Source organism: Protopterus annectens, chromosome 1.part0 (assembly GCF_019279795.1).
Source record: "Protopterus annectens isolate FY-2018-M chromosome 1.part0, PAN1.0, whole genome shotgun sequence".
Classification (NCBI taxonomy): domain Eukaryota; kingdom Metazoa; phylum Chordata; order Ceratodontiformes; family Protopteridae; genus Protopterus; species Protopterus annectens.
This window is the reverse complement of record NC_056725.1, coordinates 804,132,775-804,155,528: the sequence shown is the minus strand read 5'-3', so window position 1 is coordinate 804,155,528 and position 22,754 is coordinate 804,132,775. Positions and strand designations below refer to the sequence as shown.

The following is a 22,754-nucleotide window of genomic DNA, read 5'->3' as shown; positions in this document are numbered from 1 at the left end:
GACCGAGGATGGGGAGCACACATGGAGGACAACGATCCAAGGCCTATGGCCTCAAGGGCAGCTAAGCATGCACATAAACCAAAAGGAAATGCTGGCAGTAAAGCATGCAATCGAGGCATTCAGACCCTTCATCCAGCAAGGGCATCTGTTAATACGGACAGACAACACCACGGTCATGTGGTACATAAACAAACAGGGAGGCACACATTCCTACCCTCTATGCCGGATGGCTATGAATCTGTGGAACCTATGCCTGAATCTCAATATCCAGCTGCAGGCCAAATTCGTACCAGGAAAAGAGAATACACTAGCAGACAGCTTAAGCAGAACTACCATGGATGCACACGAATGGATGCTGCATCCAGACATCTTCAAACTCATAACAAAGAAATGGGGAATCCCAGAGATAGATCTGTTCGCCTCCCCACTCAACCACCAACTGAAGAAATTCTGCTCAAGGACATACCACCCACAAGCCTGGAGGGTGGACTCTCTCTCTTTCAGCTGGAATGCCCTAACAGTATATGCCTTTCCACCTCTCCCATTGATGTACAAGGTTCTACTGACGATCAGGGAGGAACAGCCAAAAGTCATACTAATAGCTCCGGACTGGCCAAAACAACATTGGTACCCGCTATTGAGAAGCATGTCTCAGGCAAACTCATGGCCTCTTCCCCTATGGCCTCTTCTTCTAACGCAGAACAATTTCAAGACCCTGCATCCCAACTTGAAAACATTGCAGCTAACTGCCTGGAAGATTCCTTAAAGCCCAACCAAACCGTTTTATCTCAGAGGGTGAAGGACATTATCCTGGAGGCTCGCAGACCTTCCACAAGAAAGACATACTCAGCTAAATGGAAGAGATTTCTCATTTGGAGTGCATCAAAGGGCACAGATGTCACAGTGGCAAACCTAGCACACATCCTAGAATACTTAGCCGAATTGTTCCACAGTGGCCTGTCTTATTCATCCATTAAGATTCATGCTTCAGCAATTTCAGCAGAATACAATATGGATCCACCTATCTTCTCACACCCTCTTCTCAGACAATTTTTGAAAGGGATCAAAAATGTTAAACCTCCAAGAAGACCCCCCCCCCCCCACCTGCATGGGATCTCAATTTTGTGCTGGAAAAACTGACACTACCTCCTTTTGAACCAGCAGCATCAGCAGACCTCCAGTTTTTATCTTGGAAAACTGCATTCCTTCTGGCAATCACTTCAGCAAGAAGAGTATCTGAGTTACAGGCATTAATGGCAGTGCAGCCCCTTTTCTTATTTTTCACCAGGATAGTGTCACTGCGAACCACTCCTACTTTCATGCCAAAGGTGGTATCTAGGGTATCCTTGAACCAAGCTATTCACTTGCCTATGTTCTTCCCTAACCCACAGAACAAAGGGGAAAAACTTTTGCACACCTTGGATATACACAGACAACTACGCTACTATTTGGACAGAACTAAAACTAACAGAAAAACTGACCAACTTTTTGTAGCATATGCAACTGGGGTGCAAGGAAGAGCAATTTCCAAACAGACAATTTCAAAATGGATAGGAAATTGCATTCGTTTTTGCTACTCCTTTCATGGAAAGACAGTTCCTGAAAATATCAGGCCTCACTCCACAAAGGCCACAGCCACCACTACAGCTTTCCTACGAGGGGTGGCTACCAAGGACATTTTAGAAGCTGCTACTTGGAGCTCCGTGCATACATTTGCCAAGCATTACAATCTACCTTTATACTCCAGATCCCGAGCAGGGTTTGCAACTGCAGTACTGCAGGGGATCTTAACTACACCATAATTCTCTTAGTACCTCCTCCCCCAGATTGGCTATGGTATTCTACCCATATGTTATGACTGCAGATGCATCCTTGAAGGACATAGTACAGTTTTGTACCTACCATAAATGTAGATGTCCGATAGGTATGCATCTGCAGTCAGGATTACCCACCCTCCTTCCCCTCTGTGGTATTCCTAGGGTGCTTACCCCTCTTTCAGCTAGCTGGGGGAATCTATCATGGTGTATTTGTTTGTTTGTTTATATATGTATATAATTTGCAAATGTTTGGAACTTTTCAGCCTTTATCCAAATTTAGCCTTCCTAGAGGGCACCTGGCATCTGGGGCAAGAAAAACTGAGGAAAATGGCGTCGGCTGATGCTTTTATACCCCAGACACTCTGACGTCGGGGAAAGTGCGACATCAGCCGAGGCCAGACCCAGACTTTGGAATCCGGCCGACCGAAGGGCTGCCTGAGGCAGGACAACCCATATGTTATGACTGCAGATGCATACCTATCGGACATCTACATTTATGGTAGGTACAAAACTGTACTTTCCCATTTCTTCCTGTCCTCTGCATCTTGCTCTGTCACACCAACCACCTGCATGTCCTCTCTCACCACATTCATAAACCTTATCTTAGGTCTTCCTGTTTTCCTGTTACCTGGTAGCTTCATCCTTAGCATCTTTTTCCCAATATACTCAGCATCCCTCCTCAGCACATGTCCAAACCAACGTAATCATGCCTCTCTGGCTTTGTCTCCAAACTTTCCAACCTGGGCTGACCCTCTAATATACTTATTCCTAATCCTGTCCACCCTCGTCACACCCAGTGCAAATCTTAACATCTTTAATTCTGCCACATCCAGCTCAAACTCCTGCCTTTTTCTCAATGCCACTGTCTCCAACCCATATAACGTAGCTGGTCTCACTATCCTCTTGTAGACCTTCCCTTTCACTCTTACAGGTACTCGTCTGTCACAGATCACTCCTGACACTCTTCTCCACCCACTCCATCCTGCCTGTACTCTCTTCTTCACCTATCTTCCACACTCACCGTTACTCTGAACTATTAACCCCAAGTATTTAAACTCATCCACCTTCGCCACCTCTACTCCTTGCATCCTCCCTCTCATTCACACACATATATTCTGTCTTAGTCCTGCTGACCTTCATTCCTCTTCTCTCTAGAGCATATCTCCATCTCTCCAGGGTTTCCTCCACCTGTTCCCTACTCTCACTACAGATCACAATGTCATCTGCAAACGTCATAGTCCACGGGGACTCCTGTCTGATCTCGTCTGTCAACCTGTCCATTACCATTGCAAATAAGAAAGGGCTCAGAGCTGATCCTTGATGTAACCCCACCTCCACCTTAAACTCATCCACCTTCGCCACCTCTACTCCTTGCATCCTCCCTCTCATTCACACACATATATTCTGTCTTAGTCCTGCTGACCTTCATTCCTCTTCTCTCTAGAGCATATCTCCATCTCTCCAGGGTTTCCTCCACCTGTTCCCTACTCTCACTACAGATCACAATGTCATCTGCAAACGTCATAGTCCACGGGGACTCCTGTCTGATCTCGTCTGTCAACCTGTCCATTACCATTGCAAATAAGAAAGGGCTCAGAGCTGATCCTTGATGTAACCCCACCTCCACCTTAAACACATCCGTCACTCCCACCGCAGACCTCACCGCTGTCACACTACCCTCGTACATATCCTGTACCACTCTTGCATACTTTTCTGACGCTCCTGACTTCCTCATACAATACCACAACTCCTCTCTAGGTACCCTGTCATATGCTTTCTCCAAGTCTACAAAAACACAATGCAACTCCTTTTGACATTCTCTGTACTTCTCCATCAACACTCTCAGAGCAAAGATTGCATCTGTAGTGCTCTTTCCCGGCATGAAACCATACTGCTGATTACTAATCATCAGATCCCTTCTTAACCTTGCTTCCACTACTCTTTCCCATAACTTCATGCTGTGACTGATCAATTTAATCCCTCTGTAGTTACTACAGCTCTGCACATCACCCTTATTCTTAAAAATCGGTACCAAAACACTTTTTCTCAGTGAAGTTTTTAAACAAATATAAGAACAAAAACTGTTTTACTTTATAGTTGCTTCTTCAGTCACATGTAAACATTATTGACATAAAGTGGGAAGTTTGCCTTACAATTCACTGAGTAACACAGTCAATAAAATTCCAGTATTTCTCAACCACTACTTGCAGAGCCGTATTTCACATCTTGAATAATGTATCTGATAGGATTGATACTTTACAATGCTGCATTTATTCACCAGTTCCACAGTGCTGCTGTTTGACGTCTTCCTGGTCTTCTTCAACTGTTAATACCAGTCTTTGGTCCAGATGTGTAGTAAGTACTGCTGATTCTTATAGTTTGCTCCTGTTTTATTTTTGTCACTGAAAATGTTTTTGGAACAATGGAAATGGTTCCACTGACAAGGTCCCTCTGTGGGCTTTGTTTGAAGAACGAGAAGCAGGGTCCCCTTCTGCTTGCTGAGTCACTGTTTATTGGCTAAACTTTGTTTCCTTGTTATCTTGTTCTGCATGCAAAAGTGTATTTTATTCTCTAGGTAAAAATATTCTGAAGATAGCAGGAATACAGCAGCTTGACTCTCTTACCTGCCTCTCGGCTTTCTCTGATTGCTGGGATAAACTAGTTTTTCTTGTCTGTTTTACAGCAAGTAATCATTTTCCACAAATACCCTGTTGTCCCCAGTATTAAATGCTTTTCCTTTCTGCCACAGTTTTGTCAGGAGAACTCTTTCTGTTGGTATGATTGCATCTTTACTAATATAGGTGATGGCTGCTTTCTCGCATGCAGTTTTGGAGCATACACAGTGTTTTAACATATCCTGCTGTGGAGTACAAGTCCAGATATTTATTTGTACTTTCATAAATTTAATACAGTCTGTTACTTCCCGTCTGGTACAGCAGTAAATCTCAGATTTTCTCTCCACATGCTGCTTTCTAACTGTATTTCTTGAAACAGCTTTTCTTGTGAAACCTTATGATCAGGTAGCAATTTTCTTCATTTCACACTCTGATTTTTGCAGTTCACCTGAATTGCTAGTTATTTGTTTCGAGTGTTTTTTTATTTGATGGTATATTTTTTAAATGTTTCATTTATTTTAAACTAAATTGCTTTTAATGGTAAGGTGTTACTGCTGTATAACCACTTACAGTCTCAACATTTTTGTAGCCTCGTATATAATGCCGGAATTTTTACTTTACTTTTTTTTGTCATAAAATAAAAAAAATTGTATATATAAACTTCAGTAAGATTCACTCAGATCTTTATGCTTGCTATATATCTTGCTAGTAAGATTTGCTTTTATCTTTATGCTCGCTATATATCTTGCTTTGTTCATTAAGGATAAATGTCTATTATGCCCTTCAAGGATGAGAGAGCTTGAGGGAGACCATGGGACTGCTCATTTTCTTGTAGTTTGGCATGTATAGTATATTACAAAGTCTTAGTGGCAACCAAAGATAAATGTCCAGTAGATATAGGCTTTTTTGTGGTTTGCAGGATTGGCCTAATGGCTCCCTTTCCTCCATCAGGGTGGGAGTCCTCTGGTTCATTTGTTTTTACTGCAGAGGCAAGAGTCTGGTATTAGGGAGTTGGCCCCTTTGAAGATCCAGTAGGCTGCCCTAACCCAACCCTCTCTTCATCTTGCAACCTCTTCTGTAGCTTCCTCAGGATGTGCATGTGCAACCTACCAAGCAGGCATCACAACACTTGCAACATGGGGCACACTAAGTTTTCTATGCTGCAGTGATTGCCCATTCAGTGAGTTAAGCTACCTCTCTTGCCCTCTGACTAATGAGCTGGCAGTGGACAGTCAATCCCATCTTCCTTGACATGTCCCTCCAGAGCCGTGCTACTTCATTAAATACTGTTGTCTGGGATGCAGGCAGGGTTTTATCTCTCTGCAGTTTGAGATTGGGTGGTAGAGCTAGGCTTTTAACTGATGCATACCTACCTGACGTAACTGCATAGCAAAGGAATGTCACAGTGATGAGTTTCTGCAAATTGCAGCTGTATTTATGGTCTTGAAATATACAATGTATTTAGAAGTCAGTGAATGCACGTGAGATGTGGGTGTAGTAATACTATTTATTTTCTTTTCTAGCAGTGTCCAAGAAACATCATTTGATATTGAAGGAGATATGCACAGTGGATCAATATTACCTGTGAGCAAGGTACTGATTGTTTTTGCTTCTGTTAGTGTATACATCCTTGTGGAGAAAACGAGTGTTGATTGAAAAGGACTTGGATCTTTATGATGAATATTTTGAGTTAACTATTTCACTGCTGCATTATAAATCATAAAGTATGATAAAATCACAAACGTCTGATTATGTTTTCTGATTACCAGAGCTTTCAGGCATCTCTCTACATAACTTTCACACACTGACAGTGTCGAAGTCTGTTCATTGGTATTTTCCAGACAAACTGCAGAGCTGTAATTCTGAGATTTTTTTCCTTTTTATTTTTGTAGAGTAGTTCTATTTTCTTTGCCTTTTAGCTGTAGGATTTAGAGATCTTTCTGTGGCTAGTGTTGACCCTGCAAAGGTTACTAACAACCTTACTTGTAACAAACAGATTACAGTTGAGAATTTTCACCTTTGATGTATTTTTGTCGCTTGCTTTCAGATAAGGTGTCCAAATGTCAACTTTGTGCTTATTTTAAGAAACACGAAGGCACACCAAGTTGAACTCACACTGCACTTTATTCGTCCGCACAAGCAGTGAATAACAGATGATCTGATATTGTTAATTCTCGTTCATTCCTTACGCATGGGTATGAACCGAGCCGCCATTTTCCAAGCTCGCGTCAACTTCAAATTCTCGAGCTAAACTCTTACCCACAATTCCCATCTCCCTGTTACCCCAGATTTCGTTTGCCGCATTGCCATCCGGTCGTGTCAAGCTACTTCTTGTGAGCAAAGTACAGTCAGTTGTTTAATTGCTTTACATATTGCTTTTCTGTCAGAAAAATTGACCTTTTATTGTCTCTTGCCCTGTCGCATTTAGCGTTCATAATTTCCTCAGTTTTTTTTTTCCCTGTCCTTTACTTGCCCTTTTTACCATGAGGTAATTTTCTCCTTACCATTGTTGGTAATCCCTTTCCCTTTCTCTTTCATACCTTCGGGTGCTCTCTTGTACCATTGTTGGTACTTTTCTATTTGTTAATATGGCAGATAAAAAGGGTAGTCCAGGGTTTAAGCGGTGTTCTGATTGTGGACACAAACTGCCTACTTCTGATGCACACTCTTTGTGTTTATTGTTTGAGAGCTTCCCATTTATCTGTTGAACCACCTTGTACATTTGTGAGAACTTTTCTAATATAACTTTGCTAGAAAGGAAAAATAAGCTGGTACTGAAGGGACTTCTAAAATCTCCCTTTTCAAATGCTATTTTTGGGTCAGAGGTCTCAACCCCTCCTAAAGCCCATAAGAAAATGGATGTTTCTACTAAGGCTAAATCCTTGCCTTCGTCCCCAGCTGGGGACTCTCACCAACCAAAATCTAAAGAGGCTAAAATTTCGGCTCCGGAGATCTCTGTCAGCCCCAGTGCTTTTGGTGCCCAGACCTTCGGCACCAAGGCTTTCGGCTCCATTAGTGATTTCAGCTCCGTCCTCTCCTGCAGCCTTCTACATATCGGCACCGAGGGGCTCCTTGTTTCAGACCATTACCACTGTATCGGCACCGACCTTTCAGTCGGTGCAGACCATGACCGCTTCGGCTCAGAGATCTTCCTTGGAACCGAATCCTTTTTTGTTGACTCCAGTTTTGTTGGTTCCAGCTTCGCCACCAATCCCTGTGTCAGTGCAGGCAATGACATCAGCACCGATGACCGACTTCTTCGGTGCAGACTACAGTAGTTCAGTCATTCTCTGCACCGTTGTCCTCGGTGCAGTCAGATGAGATGGGCACAGAGTCTGCCTCTTTTGTGGACAGGCCTGTTTCTCCCTCAGTCTCTGTGAGGTCCACTAGAAGTCTTTCTGAACATGATGGGTTGCGTCTTGTGGACCAGGCATTCTTGGCCAGAGGTATTCCACCCCCCCCAGGAGCTATCCTTCCTTGGGAGGTGATCACCCATCTCCAAAGACACCTTCTTATTCTCCTCCTTCATTGCCTTTGAAGTCCATGGATATAGTACAGTCTTTCCCTTCTGCTGTTTCCTTTATGGATCTCACTAAGGAACTGCAGTTGCCTTCGTGGCAGGAAAGTTTTGCTACGACCCAGGATCTCAGCTGTGGCATGAATAGCTTGCTGCTGCACAGCCATCCAGGGACTCAGAGTCAGCAGGCTGAGCCACTAGGGGAGAGGTGCCCCCCTGTCCTAGACATACACTCCTCTCCGGGTGGACCAGCTTTCCAACTGATGGAGAAGGCTTTCGCTGCTGCTGGCTATACCAGACTGTCTATACCTCCACCCTCCTCTGGTACACTGGCTTCACAAGTCACACCTAGCGGACACCGGGTGCAAGGACCTCAGGAATCCCCTTTTCCATTGTCTTCTCCAGCTTTTCCCGCTGAGGAGGTCCACCAGAAAAGTTCGTGTAAGAAGAAGCATATGGACTCCACAGAGGAGTCCCTCACCGAAGACACAGATTTCTTTGAGGGGGAAGGATCCCCTCTGTCACCCTCTGAGGTATCCTTTGGCGATATCTTTGAAATCCTGAAGCAGAGGTGACTGGCAGCCCTCTAATCCGACCCCTGAGGAATCTGTGTTCCTGCAGGCCTTTCGCACCCAGCCCCCTACCTCCTGCGTTACTCCACCTGCCGATGAACTTGTCAAGTTCATCGTGCAACATGCTTGGAAGGCCCCTGAATACTGTTGAAGCTATTCCCCGGAGGCCAGATAAGATCTTGTACCCTCCTGCTTCAGATCCCCATTGGTCCAAAAGTCTTCCTGTAGATGCTTTGGTGGTGGCGGCCGCAACAAAAAAGGGATCTGGCAGAAGAAAGCCAGACTGTCCATCCGCCTAACAGAGAGTCCCGGGCCCTGGACAGAATAGGGAAGTGCACTTTTGCTTCAGCGACCTTTGCTATCAGGTCCCTGAATTATATGGCACATTTTACCAGGCTTCAAAGGGGTCTGGTTTCTGAGCTCTCTGAAACTTTGCCTGGTGCAGTGTCTGATGAGGTCCGTGACAATGTGGCCTCTCAGCTGGCCACCACTGAGTCTATATCTAACTCCTCTATGTGGTTGATATTTCACACATCAGAAGGAGCAGCTAAAGTGGCGGGTTCAGCTGCAGTCTTGAGACGACACACCTGGATGCGCTTGTGCAACTTCGCGGAACCTTTTAAGTCTTCCTTTCTTAATGCCCCCATTGAGCCCTCCTCGTTGTTTGGGCCCAAAGTTAAAAGCACACTGGCCAGATGTGAACAAGATGGTAAGACCCTTTCTGCCATAGGTGTCCGTTATTCTTCCCCTCAACGTGCTTTCTTCCGAAATCAAAAGAGTGGGAAGATATGGTTCAAGAAATCTCAGGGTCCTTTCCGTGGCACACAGGCCAAGTTCTCCCCCAGAGGCAGAGGGGGAAACTCACAGGTAAGACGCTCCTTTCGGGGAGGAGGGGGACTGCGTAACCAGGGTTCCAGGGATTCTTTCCCTGGTCAATCCCATCAGCGCTGCTGAAGAGCGGCCCAACTCCTTTCCTCTGGAGGTGGCTGGAGGACGTTTCTCCTTGTACACTTCTGCCTAGCTAACCATCACCACCGATTCTTGGGTGCAAAGGATTATAACCAGAGGTTATCATATCCCCTTCGATCTTTGTCCTGTCCCTTCAAAAAATCTTCCCGACGTTCCACCCAGTCAAAGGGAAGAAGCAGCACTAGAGATAGAAAAGCTGCTAAGAAAAAGAGTCATCCAAATAGTCCCTCCAGACCAGATAGGATCCGGATTCTACTCAAGACTATTTTTGGTGCCAAAAAAAAACGGGGACTGGAGACCAGTTTTGGATCTCAATGCATTGAACAAGTTTGTGAGAGTACAAAAATTGCAGATGGTTACTATACAGTCTATCCTCCTGCTTTTGGAAAAAGACGATTGGATGTGTTTTATAGATCTTCCAGATGATACTACCACATAAAGGTGGACATGCCATCAAGAAGATTTCTGCGCTTCTATGCGGGAGCCACTATCAGTTCAGAGTACTGCCTTTCGGACTCTCTACAGCCCCCAGAGTGTTCACAAAGTGCATGGCAGTTGTCACAGCTCACTTGCGACTTCAAGGATTCCAGGTGTTTCCATACCTAGACGACTGGCTCATTTCCACCCCCACCAGACATCTACTGGAAAAAGCCCTGGCATAAGCTCTCCTCGCTGCTCAAAGGCTAGGCATAACCATAAACTGGCAGAAATCCAATCTCACTCCATCTCAGTCGACAGAATTCATAGGGGTTATCTTGGATACAAAAAACTGCAGAGCTGCTATTCCAGAGCACAGAATTTTAAGGATAACGCAACAACTAATTCCAATCCTTTCAAAGGAAAAATCCACCGCTCATTCGGTTCTACAGTTGTTGGGTTCCATGACAGCCTCCATCACCATTGTTTCCCTGGCCAAGTTTCACATGAGGCTTCTACAATGGCTACTGCTCACCCAATGGTATCCTTTTCAGAATCCTCTTTCAGCCATGATTCGAGTGACCCACAGGTGCAAACAGGATTTAAATTGGTGGATGACACACAATCTCTCACAATGGGTCTCGCCCCTTTCCCCCCAGGAACCCAAGGCCACAGTGACCACGGACGCTTCCCTGATGGGGTGGGGGGCTATGTCAGGGACATACAGTCCAAGGCACTTGGTCCCAACTGGAGGCCCATCTGCATATGTTTCTAGAGCTGAGGGCGGTGCTGCTGGCGTTGCAAGCATTCCACCCCCTACTGCCTTCTGGGACAATTGCAATTCAATCAGACAACATGGCGGTGGTCTGGTACATAACAAGCAAGGTGGAACCAAATCTTACCCCCTTTGTCAAGAGGCCATGAGGATATGGCAATGGGTGATGGCTACCAATCGTTTTCTTCTAGCAACGCACATTCCTGGGAGTTCCAACGTGATAGACTCAGCAGGTGCATTCTGCAGCCTCATTGAGTGGTCCCTGAATCCCTTGATAGCGGTGGAGATCTTCCACCACTGGGGCCGTCCTTGCTGCGACCTCTTTGCATCCCCGAACAGCTACAAATGCAGCAATACTTCGCCCTGATTCCCCCTCTGGGACAGTCACCCAGGGATGCTCTAGTCCATGATTGGCCCTCTGGTCTTCTCGACGCATTTCCGCTCTTTCCTCTCATTCCACAGTTTCTGAAGAAAGCCAGGCGGTTGAAGAGCAAGGTAATCCTCATGGCACCGTATTGGCCACAACAGATTTGGTTCCAATTCCTTTGGCCTCACCTACTAGATCAACCATGGATTCTCCATCCAATCCCAGAGTTGATCTCACACCCACAGAACCTGATTCATCCCAACCTGAACAACCTGAAGCTAACGGCTTGGCTACTCCAATTCCCTTGATTGCCAGGCAGAATGGTCTTTTTTTACCAGTACGTGATATTCTCATTACTTCTCATAAGTCTTCCACTAGAATTACTTATCTGAGCAAGTGGAAAAGATTTACTTGTTGGCTGAAAGATAAACAAGTAGACCCCTTTTCAGCACCAGTGGCCGACCTGTTTCAATCGGGTCTATCGGCCTCTACCATTAGAGTTCATTTGGCTGCAATTTCTAATTTTCATGAGGGTGTCCAAGATTCCTCTCATGTCCCATAAATTGTGCAAGACCTTCATTAAAGGTGTGAATCATCTGAAGCCACCTTTTAGAGAACCTATTCAATCATGGGATTTATCATTAGTTCTACAAGCTCTGACAATGGCACCTTTTGAACCAGCCTCTTCTTGCGACCTCAAGTATTTGTCATGGAAAACCTTGTTTTTGGTCGCTATTACTTCTGCCAGACATATTTCTGAACTTCAAGCTTTATGTATCAAAGACTCCATACTTGATTTTTCATAGAGATAGTGTCTCTGAGAACTAATCCGTCATTTCTGCCAAAAGTGATCTCTAAAATGTCCATTAATCAAGCCGTTGAATTGCCATATTTCTTTCCCAACCATTCAAACAGAGGAGAGTATTGCCTACATACCCAAGATGTACACAGGCAAATCCGTTTTTACTTAAACAGGACTAAAACCCTTTAGTAAATCTGACCAGTTATTTTTGGCCTTTTCTGGATCTAGATTAGGATTGGCTGTTGCTAAGGTCACATTAGCTAGATGGTTGAAGGACTGTGTGACCTTTATTTACACACAGTGTAATATCTCGTTGCCTACTACCATGAAAGCTCATTCAACAAGGTCGGTGGCAACTGCTGCTGCCTTCCATGCCAGAGCTTCTTTACATGACATCTGTGCAACTGCAACTTGGGCTATGCCTCATATCTTCATCAATCATTACAAATTGGATTTGGCCTCCAGGGGAAGAGCATCTTTCGGTTCTATGGTACTCAGGAATGTCCTTCCATGAGAGCCTCCCAGGAATAGAGGTAGCTGGGGACTCTGTCCCATGCGTAAGGAATGAATGAGGATTAACAATATCAGATAAAGAAGTTATATCTTACCATAACATTCCATCTGTATTGTTGATCCCTCGTTAAGTTATTATGACCCTCCCTCCTTCCCCCTCCTGTGGTTTCTAGTGGATCTCACCATCCGGTTCTCTTAGGTTATTTGACCAGAGTCAGCCTCTACCTTCTTTAACTTGCAAACTCCGTCTGGGGTAACACAGAGAGGGGAATTGTGGGTAAGAGTTTAGCCCGAGAGTTTGAAGCTGACGCGAGCTTGGAAAATGGCCGGCTCGGTTCCAAGCTCGGAAACGATACCCATGTGTAATGACTGAACGAGGATCAACAATACAGATGGAACATTATGATAAAACATAACTTCTTTTTCTTCATGTTTCACTGTTGCAGTCGTTACATTTGGGTAATCTGCTGGCAGGTTGCCCTCCGTCGGCCTGATTAACAAAGTCTTGGGTCCTGCGTCGGTTGCTGTCCCTTCTTCCATGACTTCAGGTCGTCAGGGGTATAAAACATGCAGCCGATGCCATTACATCAGTCTTTTTTGCCATGCGGTACCTGAAGCAGAAGCAGTTTGCAAGTGCCAGTCGGCCGACTCCTGAAATTTTCGTTTTCATGTTTCAGAACCGAAGTCTTCAACTTAAAGCTAAGTACCCCGTTGGGGAAACTTTTTCTTGCTCCTTACTGATGTCAGTAAAAGTTAATAAGTGCATTACTTGTGGAAAGCAAATACCTCATAAAGATTTTCATTCGTACTTTATTCCTAGCCTAGGCCCTAACCACGACGTACATTGCTGTCGGTTTTGTGCTTTATTTAATCGGTGCACTATCCATCGTCTGTATATTTTTGCCTCTAAATATTTTGGTTCTAGGTTTAATTATCCAGAAATGTCGTTGGTTAGCCATCTGACTACCGGGATTCTGAAAAAACACAAAGATATAGACAGAGACAGGCAGCCGAGGTCCAAAACTGCTGATGACGCTTCTCCTAAGCCAGTTGCCAGTTCGTCGTTACTCAGTGAGGTGCTTTCACAGCCCCTGATACCCACTACTTCTGATTCGCAGGCCTCTACTGAGACCCATTCAGAGTCCGGTATGCCGTGAGATACTTTAACTATGGAACCCGTGGATGTCTCTACCTTGGATGGGTCTGGAGCTGCTGTGCAGGCACCGGCTTCTGAGGGTTTTTTCAGGCCCTACAGACTTGCATATTAAATCAACACCACCTTCATTACTAAGGCCTAAATCTCGATCCATGTCTAAAAAAACGACGCCCAGGCCACATGCTCAGGCCCCTATGCCTAAAAAACAAATGATAAAAATGGCTGAAGATCTAATTACTCTAATCAGGGGTAGTCAACCCCCCCCCCCCCCCCCCCACAAGAGACCTAGGGCTGAGCTTGATTATGAAACTTCTGATCAGGATTCTGTTTCTTATGACTCTTCTGATGACCTGGTTTTGTCCATACCTACTTATGAGGATTCTGAAGCAGAGAATTCCATTCCCTCTGCTTCCCCTCCTGAGGATTTTTCTTTTGGGGAAACTTTACATACTTTAAGGGAGCATTTCCACTGGGAAAGCCAGGAATTTTCAGATTCAAAAGAGAGGCTTAGGGATTTCCTTCTACCTCAGCATAGGCCTTTGTCTTTACCTCCTGTATTAGACATTGTTGATGATGTGTTCTCGGAATCCAGTTTGGCCTCTGATTCCCTGCCTCCGGCTCCTAGTAAACCTGACAGATAGTACAGGGTTCCTGAGTCCAACAAGTTTCTTTTCAAAAATCCTGTTGCAGAACCCGAGACTATTTCTCAGGGGCCCAAGGGCATTAAAGCTTCTACTGCAAAAAATCCTACCCCTTCTGATTGACTCCAGGCTGCTGGATAGATGGGGTAAAAAGGTTTATACTTCTGCAGCCTTGGCAATTAGAGCTTTAAACTGACAATTTCACATGTTAAAATATCAACAGCATATTATTGGACTTTTTAAACAGAAAAGGATGTTGATTCCTGACTGTGTGGAAAATAAAGATTTACAGGATTTAATGCATTCTGCTGAACAAGTTGGAAAGCATACTTTGCAATGTGGTTTTGATTCTTTAGAGGCTTCTTGCAGGGCTGCTGTTACTGGGTCTGTGCTTAGAAGGCATGCTTGGCTTAAGGAGCAATCTTTGCCTGATCATGTTAAAGCTAAATTGTTGGATGCTCCTTTAAATCAGGACCACCTGTTTGGCAACAAGGCTGAAGAAATTCTTAAGATGGAAGAGAAAGCAAAATCTATGCAAACTGTTAAATTTTTTAGAAGTGCAGCCTCCAAGATTCAGTAGGCACTGGCCTACTAAGAATTGGTCCTTACCAGTTCCTTCCAGGTCCTCTCAAGCCAAACCCAGACACAGCAAAACCCCCAGGTTTCAGTCCCAGGGGACTCTCAGAACTAAGCAGTGTGTGTGTGTGTGTGGGGGGGGGGGGATTCACTTCCAAATCTTGAAATAACAAGACACCCCCCTATGGTAAACAGTCTCAATGACTTTTTTAAAATTCCCAAGCACTTGCCTTTGGGGGGGAAGATTGCTCTTCATGCAAAGAACTGGGAACTCATAACCCAGGACAAATGGGTTTTAAATATAGTGTGCCAGGGAAAGAGATTTAATTTCCACACATTGCTAACACCAAATGGGTGGCCAGACCTGCCCCCAAATCAGTGGGCAGAGGCTCAAAACAAGTACTTTCCCTCTTAAGCATGGGGGCTATTCAGCTGGTACCAGAAGAGGAAAAGAGACAAGGTTTCTACTCCAGGCTTTTTCTGGTACCCAGAAAAGACAAATCATGGCATCCAATCCTGGACCTGTCTACTCTAAACACCTTGCTGGAGATTCCAAAATTCAAGATGCTGACTCTTCACCAAGACTTCCTATGCTAGGCAAAGACGGCTGGTTGGCAACTCTAGATTTAAAAGAAGCATACGTGCACATCCCAATCAGGGAATCTTGCAGAAGATACCTATGCTTTAAAGCAGACTTCTCGCATTATCAATTATCTGCACTGCCCTTTGGCTTGTCTACTGCTCCCAGGGTATTCACAAAGTGCCTGGCTCCAGTTATTGCATTTTGCAGGCAAAGAAATATTCAAATATATCCATACCTGGACGATTGTCTGTTTCAGGCAGAAAACCAGGGCATACTTTTAAATCATCTGGCTTTTGTAAAAAGGATTCTAACTTGTCTGGGGTACACCATAAACGAAAAGAGATCCCATATAGTACCCTGTCAACAAATTACATTCCTGGGTGCAAGCTTGAGTACAATTGCCCAGATGGCTTTCCTCACGCCAGAAAAGCAAATTCATTTGGTAACTTACTTCAAACAAGTGGCCACAAAAACCCTGCTATCTGCAAGACAAATACTGCAAGCCTTGGGTTTCATGGCCTCCTGCATTCTTCTAATTCCATATGCAAGACTGCATACGAGGAAACTACAGTGGTATCTAAAACGTCTATGGAGTCAACATTATCACAGCCTGGAAACAATGATTCCTATCATACATTGCCTACGCCTGGAGTTCCTGTGGTGGGCAGAGGCCTGTCACCAAAACAAGGGACTACCAATCACACTACCCCCTGCAGCCCAAACTCTAACTACAGATTCATCAGACTATGCATGGGGGGCTCACCTGTCATGGAAGTGTATTCAGGGCAAATGGAACCCAAATCAAATACACCTACATAGCAATCAAAAAGAAATGTTAGCTGTACAGAATGCTCTGACAGCCTTCAAGGACTACATTCTTCCAGGACAACTAATGGTAAACACAGACAACACCACGGTTATGTGGTACATAAAAGCAGGGGGGTAAACATTCCTAACCCCTCTGCAGACTAGCCATGGCATTGTGGAACACAGCCTTGAGCTACCAAGTGCACCTGCAAGCTCAATTCCTGCCAGGAAAATTGAATACACTGGCAGACGGACTAAGCAGAAACCTCATGGACCCAATTGAGTGGAAGCTGGAACCAAGGATTTTCAACTTGTTGACAAGCGAATGGGGGACCCCAGACATAGATCTACTTGCCTCCCCCCAGAACTACCAGTTGGACAAGTTTTGCACAAGGACTCTTTACAAACAAGCCTGGAAAATGGATGCTCTGTCCTTCAGCTGGAAAAAGTCTACGCCTTCCTCCCACTGCCTCTGTTCTCCAAAGTTCTACTAAAAGTCAAACAGGACAAACCAAGGATTATCTTGATTGCTCCAGACTGGCCGCGCCAACACTGGTACCCCCTCCTGCGCAGTGTGTCACAGTTATCTCCATGGCATCTGCCTCAGACCCCTTCCCTGCTGTCTCAGCAGGAGAACCAAATTGTGCACTCTCAGCTTCTAGCATTGAACCTTGCAGCTTGGCTAATCACTTAAATTCACCCTTATCATCCCTCAGCAAACCTGTGATGGATTTCATCTTGGAGGCAAGGAGACCTAGTACTAGAAAATCTTATGCTGACAAATGGAAAAGATTCTGTGCCTGGAACCGATCTCTAGGAATGAGCACAGCAGCGCCCAATTTACGTCAGATTTTGCAATAATTAACTGAGATGCTTCACAAGGGCCTGTCTTTTTCCTCCATTAAAATCCACGCCTCAGCTATTTCAGCTCATTTTAACACAGAACCTCCCCACGTCTCTCATCTTCTGCTCAAGCAGTATCTCAGAATGGCAAACAGCTTGAGACCACCCAGGAGAGCTCCAACCCCTGCCTGGGACCTTAACTTTGTTTTGGAGAAACTCACTCTACCTCCTTTCTAGCCAGCTGCTACTGCAGACTTAAAATTTCTTTCTTGGAAAACGGCCTTCCTTTTTGCAATCACTTCAGCTAGAAGGATATCTGAATTACAGGCAATTATGGCAGTGGAGCCTTTCATCATCTTTCATATGGACAGGGTATCTCTCAGGACCAGTCCATCCTTCATGCCCAAGGTGGTTTTCAGTGTGGCTCTTAATCAGTCCATTCATTTGCCAACCTTCTTTCCCAATCCACAGAACAAAGGGGAATGGATTCTGCATTCCCTGGATGTGCACAGACAACTTATATTCTACTTGGACAGGACTAAACCTCGAAGAAAATCTGAACAACTGCTGGTAGCCTTTGCTGCAGGGGCAGAGGGTAAGGCTATTTCAAAACAAACCATTTCTGGATATGGATAAGCCATTGCATTAATTTCTGCTATAAGCACCATGGAAAACCTAACCCCCAGGGGATCAGATCTCATTGCACCAGGGCTGCATCTACTTCTGCAGCCTTTCTCAGAGGTGTTCCTACCAGGGACATCCTAGAAGCTGCTACCTGGAGCTCTGTACATACTTTCACCAAGCATTATCATTTACCAATTTTCTCTAAATCCAGAGCTGGCTTTGCCACTGCTGTTTTGCAGGGCCTTATAGCTGGCCCTAATGCTGTATAAACTCCTCCTCCCAACCATAGCTTTGAGAATCTATCCAAATGTAAGGACTGCAACAGTGAAACACGAAGAACATAAGTTGTGTACACTTACCATAAATGTAGATGTTCGAGTGTATTCACTGTTGCAGTCCTGGTTACCCTCCCTCCGGCCCCCTAACTTTTTCTGGCTATACCTCTACTTTCTTTTACTATGCTTAAAAGCCTTTTTGGTTTATTTGCTTTTTGTTGGAGGTATACCTTTGTGTTTTTGTTTATTTGCTCCCTATTAGGGGGGCACCTGACATCTGGGGCAAGAAAAACTGATGTAATGGCATCAGCTGCATGTTTTATACCCCTGACGACCTGACGTCATGGAAGAAGGGACAGCAACTGACGCAGGACCCAAGACTTTGTTAATCAGGCCGACTAAAGGCAACCTGCCAGCAGATTACCCAAATATAATGACTGCAACAGTGAATACACTCTAACATTTACATTTATGGTAAGTGTACACAACTGTACTTTAAGCGCTTTCATCCACAGTGGGACTTCATCAGATCTGTTACTTCAGTAATTAACCTTGTTTAAGTAGCCAGCTAACATCACTAATTGAACACATTTAAAGACACAGTACCCCCATTGGAGCAGAGTAAAATATTAATGCATGGTTATAATATAAAATATCAGTGAATCAACCATTAATAAACCTAAAAAATGCACAATCTAACGGTCAAATAACAAAAAATGAAATAAAAAAATAATAGTAAGCTCAATAATCCAAACTCTTCAAATTAAATGCTGGGGCAGTTGAACAGGTTTCCTTAATACCAGGAAAAACTAGGGCATTTAACTTAATTTGCCATAACAATTCTCCAGCTAAAAGATTATCTTCTATCACCCTGCCTCTTGCATCCCTCTTCAATTGTTCTATAGCAATATATCTAAACGAATGGGAGGGACTACTCTTAATATGTCTGAAAAGGGATTTGATTTCCTTATTCTTGATTATATCCCTCCCATGTTCATCTATTCAATCTTTTGCTTTCCTAATAGTTTTTCCGATGTAAAAAGCCAGGCAATTTCGGCAACAAGCTGCAGAAATAGCCCAATTGGTGTCACAGTTGTATTTTCCTTTTACTTTAATGTTAAAATTGTTCAACTTAATAGTTTCTCCTACTAAAATATGTAGCCACATTCTGCACTAACATTTGGACATTCCCTTAACATCTGTTATATTACACCCTTTAATATTAAATTGATTGCCCCTCTCCATCAATTCCTTAAAACTAATATTTCTTCTATAAACAATAACTGGTTGGGCCCCCAAAATTTTACTTAACTGAGGGTTGGATGAAATTATGAACCAGTTATGTTTCAGAATGTTACCAGTACTATAGGCATCCATTGAAAAAGTCAAAATACAAGGTTTAGAAAAATCTTTTGTATCCCTCATCAGTCTTGAAGTATTACCCTGGTATCAATATAATCTAATATAGTACTTCCACTGTTAATCTCACTTTGTGTCAGTCCACTATTTTGTCTTAACAGAGGGGAATATATCATCCGATACCTCTTATTAACCACCTCTTCTCTAATTGGATTCAAAAATTCAGTAGGATAGTCCCGCTTTAGGAACATCTCCATTAACTTGTCGCACTCTGTTACAAAAAGCTAGTATGTAACCATTCTAGCTAGCCTGACTAATTGTCCTTTGACAACTGACTTTTCTGAAACTTTGGGTGATGACTATCATAATGGAGATAGCTATTAGAAAACATGGGTTTTCAATAAATATTAGATTTAAAACAACCATCCTCATTATCCTTCATGATTATTACATCTAAAATTACCATGTCCTCATGGCTAAATGAGTGGACAAACTTGAGAAAAGTGGTTGTTGAATTAATGTATTCCAAAAATTCCATTAGTTTCACCACATCGTCTTTCCAAATGATAAAAATATCATCCAAAAAGCGGGTGTAAAATAAAAATTCTTCACTGTACATGGAGTTAAAAATAAACTGTGCTTTTCCCATGATAAGATGACTGAAAGCCTGTCTGTGGACTTGGATGGACTCAATGCAAGTATTACTGCAGATTTGTTGTTCCAGCAGTACAAGACTAACTATGACAACATTTTCCGAAAGGTGGATCAGGAATGCTTCAAAAATGCTGAAAGAAAGAAGAAGAAATTTCAACGGGATGCTTCCGCCTATGCTGATGGGCGGGTTTATCCATATCCAGCCAGTGGCAGGGCTGGATACCTGAATGGAGTACAGGAACAGCCAATCAACAACATCGAGGAAACAGCAGGAAGGGGAAACTTCAATTTGGTAACCACCGAGAGATTTGAAGAAGGAGAGGTTAAATGCTCGGAGAGGATTCAAGCGCAGAATATCCAACGGAATGATGGACATATTGAGGAGATTTTATCAGCGTCAGGGAGTGAGGCCGAAGTCCTTTTCCAAAAGGACAAATGGAACGAAGTGGAAACGGTAAATCTGGGCGTGGAGTTAGACTGCTTCAATGAACCATTGAGATCAAAACTGGTCAATAAGGTACTGAATCTTGACAAAGACTTTACTATTTATAATTTTTCTCAGAGAGAGTTCAGTGTGAAACATGCTGCATTACTGGCCAAAGGGTTTAACTTTGTACCGGCAACAAGAGCTGCTGTTGGCCAAACATTGGTAGATTTAAAACTGTTCGTGCCTAAATTGAACTTAAGTGTTTGGCTTGGGGGGAGCAGTTGAATGCTTCAAATGTGCATGTTATTAGTGAATTGAAAAGAGCTAGCTCATTCAATCCCCCTACACAGGAACTTTGACAATTTTTGAAAAGTTTTGTGGTAAAGACCTATGTGACATTACTAAGAAGCCTATAAGAAAAATATTCAATTTGAGTAATGCTGAAAAAAGGTTACTGAATGACATTGTAAATGATAAAGATATATGCATTATGAATGAAACCTGACAAGGGGGGGAGGGATAGTCATTATGGATTACATCTTTTATAGCAACAGGATGAACTCATTACTTCTTACTGATATATATGTTGAGATTTCAACAAACAAATTGAAATATAGCATATGCTAAAATTGATATGGAGTTATACGATATGTTATTTCAAGAGCAAATCCGTATTGATGAATATGAGTCTTTATATAATAAATATCCTCTTATGGCAGGGATTTTTGGGATTCCCAAAATCCATAAAGATGTACAAAACCTACTGATGTTAAGTTGTCTATCTCGCCTTCATTCTTGCTGGATGGGTTCGGAGCCGATCCTCAGCTCCGACTCGGCCAATACTAAAGCTCGAGAGCTAATTCCACCGGCTCGAGGCTCCCCTATATCCCACAATGCTAGGCGGTAACTACTCAGATCTCGTTTGCCGCTTAGCTGACGAGGTGCTTTTCTACCGGCTCTGGCAAGTTAGTGAAAAATTATTCTATTTTCACAATCTTTAGACCCCTATTACTTAAGTATAACCTTTAGTTTTAATTATCTTTTTGCATGAATCGATCACCTCTTTTGCCTATAATTTTATTCCCCTTTAACTTTAGGCCTTAGGCCCCTTCCCCTCCTTCTCCTAGTCCTTCAGTGTGACTGGAATTTAATATTTTGTTTTAAAGGCCTGTGTGTGTATGTGTGTGTTTTTATTACTTAGGCCTTTACTATGTCTAAGGACTCCAAGAAGTGTGACTCGTGCTGTCAGAAAATGTCTCTGACAGACGGTCACACTTGTGTGTATTGCCTGGGATCTTTGCACCTGCAGGACTCATGTGCTGTGTGCCATGGTTTCAGCCCTAGAGTCCTGCAGGAACGCAAAAATAAATTGATTTTGCGTGGCTTATTAAAGCCTGAAGGCCCCCCGACCCAGTCTGTGTCGGGGAAGCCTTCTAAGACTTCCAGACAGTCGGCTCCGGCTTCAGAGCCGTCCTCTGGAAGCATCAAAACTGCTTCGACATCGGCTCCGGCTGGAGCCGATGTTTCCAAGCCTCATACTATTACCTCAGCTCCGGCCGGAGCCGAGGCTAATAAGACTCAGTCGGCTCCGATACTCTTATCAGAGCAACCTTTGAGAAAGAGATCTAGGTCTCCCTCCATTGGCTCCGTTCACTCGGCACCAGGATCCTCTCTTCTTTCGGAGCGGAGCCATAGATCGCATTCCTCACGGTCTTCCAGGCTATCTGACCATGATTTGCAAAGTGTAGTGAGTAGACTTCTCAAGTCCGAGGCGCTGGCCCAAATGCTTCATAGCCCGACTCATCAGTCAGCGGCTATTTCTATCCCTCAATGTATTCCTCCTCCGACTCCTTTGAGCTCGGAGCCGGGGCTCATCGGAGCCATGACTGTCGGCACGTCGGATCCGATACCTTCTCTTTCAGCTCCGTCATCTGCTCCGATCTCCTCTTTGGAGGGATCTCGGCGCCGAGCTTCCCTCGTCGGCTCCGAGGGGGGCGAGTGGCATCGGACCCTTGTCCGACCCCGCTCACCCTCTCGGTGCTTCGGCGTTGGTGAGTTCGGCTCCGACATCGGCCTCGGAGCCGTCCCTGTTGGTGCCGGGGGGGTCCTGGTCTGTTCGGAGCGGGGACCTCCGGCCTTGCCCGATAGGGGTGCCTTCGAGGTCATGCGGAGCATGCTAGAACCTGTGTCTGCCCCACAGTCTGCTCCGGCCCCTCCATCATCAGTGCCTGCGGTGATTTAGAGCCAACTCCTCAAGTTTCCCCATTGGGAATTTCCTCCTCTTCCGAGGCCTCTCCTGACCCGGTAGGAGAACCCCCTAGGAAGAGGCAGTGCAAGAGGAAGCACATTGACTCCCCTGAGTCTATCACCTCTGACACTGACTTAGAGGAATCTGAAGGTTCCCCTTGATCCCCCTCTGAGGATGTCTCCTTTGCTGACATCCTT

General features: G+C 44.3%; 1 protein-coding gene across 12 annotated transcripts in view; it reads left to right on the top strand.

Annotated features, from left to right (window-relative positions):
* The window catches only part of AFDN (afadin, adherens junction formation factor), a 3,286,836-nt gene that overhangs the window by 1,112,471 nt on the left and 2,151,611 nt on the right, over positions 1-22,754 (top strand). For 9 of the 12 annotated variants that reach the window (XM_044063225.1, XM_044063199.1, XM_044063191.1 and 6 more), the window contains exon 11: positions 5,956-6,025. In XM_044063225.1, the coding sequence (XP_043919160.1) occupies positions 5,956-6,025 (70 nt within the window). The remainder of the gene's footprint in view (positions 1-5,955; positions 6,026-22,754) is intronic. The other 3 variants (XM_044063216.1, XM_044063156.1, XM_044063138.1) reach the window with 1 other exon arrangement.